The sequence below is a fragment of the Rhinolophus sinicus genome, chromosome 1, assembly GCF_057876585.1.
Source record: "Rhinolophus sinicus isolate RSI-liver-muscle chromosome 1, RSI-T2T, whole genome shotgun sequence".
Lineage (NCBI taxonomy): Eukaryota > Metazoa > Chordata > Mammalia > Chiroptera > Rhinolophidae > Rhinolophus > Rhinolophus sinicus.
Window position 1 is genome coordinate 5688618 of NC_142501.1, and position 9101 is coordinate 5697718.

General features: G+C 59.5%; 1 protein-coding gene across 3 annotated transcripts in view; it reads left to right on the forward strand.

Annotated features, from left to right (window-relative positions):
• Positions 1-8666, forward strand: part of KIAA0930 (KIAA0930 ortholog) — a 36155-nt gene extending 27489 nt beyond the window's left edge. For all 3 annotated transcript variants that reach the window (XM_074326539.2, XM_074326541.2, XM_074326538.2), the window contains exons 5-10: positions 117-218; positions 1449-1589; positions 2146-2340; positions 5250-5412; positions 6667-6825; positions 7316-8666. In XM_074326539.2, the coding sequence (XP_074182640.1) occupies positions 117-218; positions 1449-1589; positions 2146-2340; positions 5250-5412; positions 6667-6825; positions 7316-7356 (801 nt within the window). In that variant the 3' untranslated portion in view covers positions 7357-8666. The remainder of the gene's footprint in view (positions 1-116; positions 219-1448; positions 1590-2145; positions 2341-5249; positions 5413-6666; positions 6826-7315) is intronic.
• The last annotated feature ends 435 nt before the right edge of the window (positions 8667-9101 follow it).

The window sequence follows — 9101 nt, forward strand, 5'->3', positions numbered from 1 at the left end:
CAGCCTGAGCGCTGTGACCTGCTCCTTGGACAACACGTTCCACTCAGCTGAGTGGCTCTGGGACTGGGTGCAGGGCGGGGGGGCCTCACTCTGTCCTTAAATCTCCCCTCTTTCAGCAAGTGTTTGCGTCCCCCAGTAAACACCCCATGGACAGCAAAGGGGAGGAGTCCAAGATCAGCTACCCCAACATCTTCTTCATGATTGACAGCTTCGAGGAGGTGAGCGCGTCCCCTTCGGGTCCCCTCCTCGGGGAATGCCGGAAGCTTCTCTCCCTCGGGCCTCACGCCCTTGCATATAGGAGGGAGGTGGCTGGCAGCGGGGTTGGTCTGGACCCCTAACACCGTGGCTCCCACTCTTCCTGCTCCTGAACGTGGAGCAAGCACGCTCCCCTAGCTCTGAGCCTCAGTTTCCTCATCTGTAAAATGAGCGGCGTGACCTGTCAGGGTCGGGGATCAGACGGGCACGGGAATGGAGAATGCATCGTAAACTCCTACAAAAAGTGCTGCCTGGCCAGGAGGAGTCATCCTTATTGCCATTAAACTCTCATAAGCGCCGTCATGATGCGCCTGCGAAGGTTCCTAGCACGCCAGGGGGGTGGGGCTTGCAAGGTACCTGGGCCACGCCTTTGTTTTAAGGTTGGGAAAATGGACCCGAGGCAGAGGTGACTCACCTCAGGAAACCCAGGGTGCTGGGAAGAAGCCGGCCTCGTCCCACTCCCCTCTGTTAGGCCCCGGTGGTGGTGCCGGCACTCGTCCAGAGGGGGTCAGGACCTTGAGAGGAAGGGAGCGTGGTTTCCAGGGTCTCCTGGATTTGATGGTATCTCGAAGCACTTTAGGCTCAGGGGGCTAGGTGCCCCCTCCAGACTTGTTCATGGCAGAGCAGAGACAACCTGTGTGACCGCGAAGCTTGGTCTGTACGCCAGCCCCTGGGAGCAGTGACTTGGGCAGGTGGTTACTCTGTCAGCACCCCTGGGCCTGCACCTGCACACAAGCTGTGAAGCTCAGGGTAGGGGTGGGGTCGGCAGGGCTGGGCACCCACAGCCAGCGTGCAGGAGACCTTAGAATGTGGGCCAGATGGTCCTTGTAAACTGCCTAACTCCTTAGCATGAGGAAGTGTGAGGGGCAGCCCTCCTAATGGCCAGCTGGGGGCTCCGTCCTCTTCTGGTCCCAGAGGCTCTGTCATCAACGCCCACTGTTAGACACCACCTCTGCCCCGAAGTTAGACGGTTCCTGTGCTGGGCTCAGCAGAGGGTGGAAGAGTTGGGGGGCCTTGGGCAGATATCTTACATCTCAGGCTCAGTGTTGTCACCTGCGAAATGAGTGTTTTCCAAGCAGTCCTCTCGGGCAGCCCTGGGCACGTGGGGGTGGGATGGTGCGGGCTGGGCTGGGCTGTGGTCGGGTGGTGGCAGCTCACAGTTGATGTCCCCATCTCCACCTGTGCTTATCCAGGTGTTTGGTGACATGACCGTGGGGGAAGGAGAGATGGTCTGTGTGGAGCTGGTGGCCAGTGACAAAACGAACACTTTCCAAGGGGTCATCTTTCAGGGCTCCATCCGCTACGAGGCACTCAAGAAGGTGTATGACAACCGAGTGCGTACAAGGGGGGCCCCCCACTGCCCCCGTCTTGTCTGTCCCTGCCCAGCGCTGTGCTGTAGCTGCCTTCTCAGCACCGCAGGCCAGCCCCAGATGTGGTTTGGGGGCTGCTTAGTGTTGCGTGGTTCATGGCTCTGCTCAAGCCACTCGGGCCCGCCCCCCCAGCCCCCTCATGAGAACACTCCCGGGGCCCCGACTGACTGACTTGAGGGGAGAGGAACAGATCGTCAGCCGCTCTCCTGAGCCAGCCGCCATCCGGGACTCGCCTCCCTCAGAACCCGGGACAGGAGGAATGGGAGGTGGTCTCGGGGCCCGCGGGGTGGGGCCTCTTTCCCAGCCTGGCCCTGGGCCTGCTGTGGGCGTGGGTCATAGCGTAGTGAGGGGAGCGTCAGCCGGGGACCCCAAGCGTCCCAGCACTGCTCTGCCTGCTGGGCGAGGGAGTGGGCAGCCCTGAGGGACTGCTGTTTGAGGGGTGGTCGTCCTGGCTGCTCGTGTCCCCGTGGAGGGGTCGTCCCCACCAGCCTGGCTCAGGCCATCTCCCGATTTCCCGCAGGTGAGCGTGGCCGCCCGCATGGCACAGAAGATGTCGTTTGGCTTCTATAAGTTCAACAACATGGAGTTTGTGCGCATGAAGGGGCCGCAGGGCAAGGGCCATGCCGAGATGGCGGTCAGCCGTGTGTCCACTGGTGACACGTCCCCCTGTGGGACCGAAGAGGACTCCAGCCCTGCGTCGCCCACACAGGAGCAGGTAAGGGCTGCACAGCTCGGGAGGGGCCTCCTGTCCCCCGTCTGCTTCCCTCCATCTCCCTGGTCCTTACAGCCCCCAGTGAGGTAGGTGTCGTCAGCCCATCTCTCAGGTGGGGAGGCCGAAGTTCAGAGAGGGCAGATCACTTGCCCAGGGTCACACAGCAGGTTAGTGCCTGGGCCAGAGTTCTTTCTGCTTCCCTGAGCTGCCACTGCAGCCAGGCTGAGCCTACTGTGTCCTGGTGGCCTGCCTCGGGACCCACTGGGCTCTCGTGGGCCATGACAGGCCTCCCCTGGTGAGTGAGATGGGTCAATGGTGACCTGGCCTCCCTGCCTGCCCTGTGAGGATCAGCCCCAGCTCGCTCTTTGCCCTGCCCACGTGGTTACCAGGTGTTGTGTGGTGTGGTCTGCGCTGCTGGGAGTGCCCCCAGCGGCTCGTGGGGGGTGTGAGCATTCCTGGGAACCTGTCTCCTGTGACAGCACTGAGCCTTGGGGCCCTGCTCTTTCTAGGCCACCATCCTTCCCTAGGGGTGGGAACCAAAGTCAGAGGTCAGCGGCCCCTTTATTCCCAGAGCTTCCAGTGGGGCCCAGGCAGGAGAAAGTCTCCAGCCCACTGGCTGCTTTGCCCCGCTTGGGTCTTCTAGAGGGGGCTGCTCAGAGCCGGGGGTCTTGGAAGAGGACAGGTAAGTTAGCGCACCGCGATGGGGAGGCAGGCTTGCTCAGCACATGTGCAGGAGAAGGGTTCAGCGCGAGACACCATGGGCCGGAACCAGGCACTGCTGTTTATGTGACCTGGGTCAAGTCTCTTTTCCTCTCTTAGCCTCAGTTTGCTCATCCAGAAATGGGGTGAAAACACCTGCTCCCTTCAGTGCTGGGAGGCTCAAAGGAGCCGCTGCATCTCAGGCCCCAGCATGGGGCTTGGCCCTCAGGAATGTTGCCCAAGGAGCAGCTCTGTAGAGACTGTTTGCTGGTGACCTACTTGGGAAGTGACTTCAGAATGTAAATGATGCCTTAGTGCTATTGGAGGGGATGAGGAAGAGTATTTACCATACTTTGAATTCTGTAAAATGATGTTAACTGTGCGTGTCTCCACGTAGCCAGAGGGTGGTTTTCTTTCCTTCTTTATACCTTTTGTTGCTGTTGTTGTGTATTTTCTGCAATGAATATGTTTTATAAGCAGAACAAAAACAAGAAATGCTATTTTTTTGCAAAGATGGGCGAGAATTCCAGGCAGGGGCCCCTCTTATCATTGAAATGGAGATTGTTTATATTTCTGAGCTCATGTCTGAGATAAGGGGCCTAATTCTTCTCTCTGATCCTAAATTGCCCACTGAGACTCGGACAAAATGTATATGAGAAATCCTCGTGAAGATACAGGCCGATCTCTGGGCTGGACAAACCTAGGTGCCCATTCCAGCCAGTTGTTCGCTGAATGATTACAGATGCATTACTAGACTTCCGTGAGCCTTGATTTTCCCATCTATCAAATGGGAGTGACAATCTCACTCTCCCAGGGGGCTGTGGCGGGTGAAGGAGCCAGTGCCTGGGCCATAGCAGCAGGGAGGCCCTAGAGTCAAGGGGAGGGACTTGTCAGGGCCATGCAGCTGTCAGTGGCAGGGCCTGACATGGGGACTGCTCAGGCCCCTGCCACCTCTGTGCTCACTGTCACTTGTCCCTCTTTTCCAAGAGGTCATTTGTAACCAGTGCATGACAAATGCAGATTCTGTGTGTATTGTGGTTTCTGGTGTTTGTTTTTTATCTTTTAAAAATCTTCCCTGACTTGTGGGAGGACCATCTGGAGCCAGCGGCCGCCGGGACTTTGGTGGATGTCGGAGCCGTGACGAGGAGGCTGATGGGCTCCCGAAGTCTTGGTCCCAGCTCATCTTGTTCCTCAGATTCTTGTTTGCATGGGGAGGAGGGAGGAGATGGGCCAAGTTCCCTCTGCCTGGAACGCCCTTCCCCCCCTTCTTCACCTGGCGAACTCCTACTCGTCCTTCAAGACCCAGCTTGAGCGGCATCTCCTCCAGGAAGCCTTCCCTGATTTCCCAGGCTGTCAGTCCCTTTTGCTTCTGTGCTCCCTGTATCCTGTGCTTCCCCTCTTCTGTCTCAGCAACAACATGCCGTCTGTGGTTGTCACTTTCCGAGTGTGTCGCCCCCAACAGACTGTGAGCTCCTTGAGGGCAGGAATCAGTGTCATGTGCCTGTCTGTCCTCAATGCTGTGCCCGCCTGGCCCTGCGTGGGTGTGGAGAATGTTTGGTGATCTGAACAGTGTTGTTAGAAGAGAGCAGAGGAGGGGAGGGAAGCATAGACTACTTAACCATAGCATGTCTGTGAAAGAATGCTGGGCGGGAGAGGGATGGGGACATAGTAGCCAAGAGAGGAAATGCAGGTGAAGAGCACAGCTTTAGGTGGGAGACATGGGTTGCAGTCTCAGTTTCGCCACCATCCTGCTGGGGACTTTGGACAAGTCAAGGTCCCTGCCCGCCTTTATTTCCTCGTTTGTCCCGTGGGGCCGGTACTGGCTCCCGGCTGGTGGATTGGTCAGGAAGGTTCCGCGGGTTCATGTGCTGTGGTAGGTGCTTGAGCAGTGTCAGCAGCCAGTCTTCCTTTGCATTTAAATAATCCCCTAACGAGTGTGTGAGGCCCACAAGAGGGCAGAGCTGGCAGCCGGGCCGTTCTGCTGGTCTCTGAGCTGAAACCCTCTGCCAGTGCCCGCGTAGCCCGAGGATGGCCGGGCCCCAGAAGGGAGGCGGGCGGGTGGGCGGGTCAGTGAGCACAGCCCGCACCCCCTCCAGCCAGGTGCTCCCTCCCGGAGCCCTATGTCAGGTATAATTGGAGTGCAGGAGACAAGTGGGCTCTGGGACCCCCGGCGTTCGGCGGGCTGCTCTGGTCACTACGGCTCTTTGTTCCAGGTGACCTCCTTCAGCACCCCCCCAACCCCGGAGCGGAACAACCGGCCTACCTTCTTCTCCCCGTCCCTGAAGAGGAAGGTGCCCCGGAACCGGATCGCCGAGATGAAAAAGTCTCATTCAGCCAACGACAGCGAGGAGCTCTTCCGGGAGGACGGCGGTGGAGGTGACCCTGGCCCCTCTGAGTCTGGAGGGCCCCCCTCGGCCTTCCGGTCTCCTCTCGGGTCATTCATTCATTCATTCATTCGTTCACTCACTCACACTTAGGGAGTGGGTGCCATTCCCCTCCAAGGTTGGGGACTGAGCTGTGAGTGGACAGACCCCTGCCTCAGGGCGTTCCCCTTCCCATGGTCTGTGCCTGGACCTCCCGATGTTGGTGGTCTGACTGCCATACAGTGGGCGCGAGAAAGGACTTGCTGAGGGGGATGGGCTCCCGTTCAGTCGTGCGTTTTGTGACTTCAGGCTCTGCCAGTTCTACTCCTCCCTGCTGTCTTTGGCCAGCTCGCCCTCGCTCTAGAACCTTCCGGGGGGGGTGCCCCTCAGGGTCTCCCGAGGGCTTGCCTGCTGTCTGGCTTCCCCGAGCCCAGGCCTGTCTGCAGTCTCTCCCAGCAAACCTACGCCTTCTCGCTGCTCTCTGCGTGGTATCGTGGTATCGTCCCCACCGTCAGTGAGCTTTGTGCTGGAGGGGAGTCATGCTCGTCTTAGGAGCATTGACAGATCAGATTTGCAAGTTCAAATTCCCACTCAGCGGTCCATGCAGAGAACGGAGGGCAGGGCTGGCTGACAGAGGTGGGGGGTTCTGGTCAGTTCCGTGCTGCTGAGGCCCAAGTGCCTCAGGCACCATCCTTTGGACCGAGCTGGGCGCCTGGCACAGCCGAAACTCCATGCGTGTTTGCTGAACAGATGACGGGGAAAGGATTCGCTGACAGCATGGATGGCCCTGGACGGGGAGCTGGGTCTGTGGCGTTGAATGGTCCTGCCCGCCAGGACCCAGAGGCAGAGGGCCTGCTGAGCCCTGGCTTTGACCTGCTCTTGCGTGAGCTTGGGCAGGTGCCTTTCCCAGCGCAGCTCGTTTCCAGACCCATAGGAAAGTGCTGCTCACCGCCGCCCCGCCTGCCTCCCTGGGTGACCCATGAGACGGTGATGATAAGTCATCCCAGCCTCGGCCCTTGTCCACATGGTAGCAGAGAAGTAGCACGGGGCTGACAACCCCGAGGAAGAGGGCTCAGGGAAAGCTCGGTGGACGGGCGCTGAGGGATGGGCTGGGGCCCGATAGGCAGGAAGTGGGTGCAGGTGTCGCAGGCCAGGGTGATAAGTGCCAGGCAGAGGTGGAGCTGGACCGTGAAGGAGTCTCCCAGAGTGGGAGGTGTTCTCCCCAGGGCCCGTGGCCTGGGCTCTGACCCGGCCGTCTCTCCTCCAGCCGATCTGCACAATGCCACCAACCTGCGGTCTCGGTCCCTGTCCGGCACGGGGCGCTCCCTGGTGGGGTCCTGGCTGAAGCTGAACAGAGCAGATGGAAATTTCCTTCTCTATGCACACTTAACCTACGTCACTTTGCCGCTGCATCGGATCTTAACAGGTACTGTTGGTTGATGTGGGAACTAGTGTCACTTCTTGTAGCCAGCCTGACTCCTGGGCCTGGGTTCCCGAGGCCAGTTCATGGGAGTCCCAGCATTTTAAGTCAGGAGCCTGTCCGTGGCTTCCGTGGGGGGTTCTTGGTCTCCCCATTCACACTGCACGTGGGGCCTCTGGGAAAGCTGCAGCCCCGAAGTGCCCCTTTGCGTAGCACTCTGGTGGCCTTCCTGTCCCCTCTGTAGTGTCTGCAGGCCTGTGGGTGAGGTGAAGCTCGGGTCTGTCACTGAGCCCGCCTGCAGCGGCAGTGCCAGGCAGTGGCTCCCGAGTCAGGCCCGGCTGGGCAGCTGCTTCAGGCCCGTTTCCCGGCTGTAATGTGGGGAGGATAAGAGCATTGCCACGGCTGTGAGGGGTGGGAGTTAGGCAGCGTGGGCTTCCTGCATACGCGGAGCTGCTGTCACGGGAAGTTCCTTGTCCGGTCCCGCCTCCCACCCTAGACATCCTGGAAGTACGGCAGAAGCCCATCCTGATGACCTAGCCGTGTGCGGAGCCCGCACGGAGCCCCCCAGCCCTGCCTGGCCCTGGGAGTGCTGCCAAGTGCCTACCTGTCCACCGCCACCGGGGTCTTCTGTGACAACCCAGCGCTGGAGCCGAAGCCAGGCGGGGCCACTCGCCCCCCAGGGCCAGGGCCGACTCCAGGAACACCAGCCCAAACTGAAGTGCCTCTTCCTCTCCTGCTGGCTCTGCTCCGGCCCTGCGTCCACCCACCCATCGGCCCATCTCCGGAGAGCCCGCTGCACCCGGAGAGGACCCGAGGCGCCCAGAGGCCGTGAGAGAAGAGGAGCAGCTGGCACCCAGTGTGTCCAGACCCAGCGATCCAACGCGCACGTTCCGACAGCAGGCGGAGCCCATCCCGCTGGGGCCCTCAGCGTGTCGTGCTGTCCACCCTCCTTGAGGAAAATGGGTTCAGATTTTGTAGTGCTGTGCTGGTGAGCTTCAGCGCCGGGTCTGTCCTGACACGCGCGTTCTCCCCAGCTTACACTTGGTTCGAAATGGGTTACATGGGGAGGTGAGGAACACAGCTGTTTGATGGTTTTGCCCTGGGCTGCGAACACCTCACCCCACACCCAGTTCCAGAAAGGCCTGGAGTTGAGCAGACAGGCCCTGATCCCGCCGGAATGGCCTTTGCTTCCAGCCAAAGAGCACCACCAACACACACACACCTCCAATGTGGGGACAGCCCGCTCTGTGCCTCGGCTGGCGTGACCTGTGGACTGAGGGCGGGTGGGAGGGCTTGGGAGCCAGACAAAAGAGTGGGATCTCCGTCCTCGGGGGGCCAAGGCGGGAGACAGGCTGTTTCGTCTCCGCTTTCCTAGAGCGTCCTTCCTTTGCCTGAGTGCTGGTCCCATTTCTCAGACCAGTTCACTGGGGCAAAGGGGGATTGGCTTCCATGTGGCCGGTCTGGGCTGTGTGTGAGTGGCCGTCCAGCCCCGGGCTTGCCTGTGGCCTCGTTCCAGCCTGAAGGATTGCCACCTGTGATGACACGTGTTCTCAGAACCACGAGCCTTGTGAAGAGCAGAAACGTTTTTCCTCGCCCACTGGGAATTAACTGTGTGCTGGGTCTCTGTTGCTATGATGCTCTGTTTGAAGTCCCCAGGAATATTTGAGGGGTTCCTGCTGTGCGTTTAGAAATCCTCTGGGGGGAGACAAGGAATCAGAGGGGCTTGCTCTCTGTGTGATTTAATTCTATGCTCCAAGGGTTTGCGCTGGGCTCCGTAACAGGATGGACTACTTGGGGCTTTCTCTAGATTTTGTATGCTGTTATTAAAAGCGAGCTATTGCATTTCATTCTGCCTCAGTTTGCCCACCTGTAAAATGGGGCTGATACCACCTACCTCACTGAAGTCTCCAGGGTTCCAGTACACGGCTGGGTCAGGGCGCCGCTATTCTGCATCGCTCCTGTCAGGTATCATCACCTCCCCCTCCCCCTGCCCTTCTAACCATCCAGTCCAAGAAGACGTGTGAACATTCTCGAATTCTCTGACAGCGCCCAGCTCGTGCTCGGCGGTTCCAAAGCAGTGTCCTAAGGCAGCAGAGTGAGGCCTCGCCCCTGAGTGCAGGAGTTGGGCCTCAGGGAGCAGTGAGTGTGGCCCAGTGTTCAAGGAGGCCACTGGAGTGTTTTCCAAGGGAGCTGAGCTCAGCCCCCGAGCTTGTGTCCAAGGTGGCTAACAGACAGCCATTTCTTCAGGAATGTTTTCTTCCCTGGGCTGAAGACTCTGAACT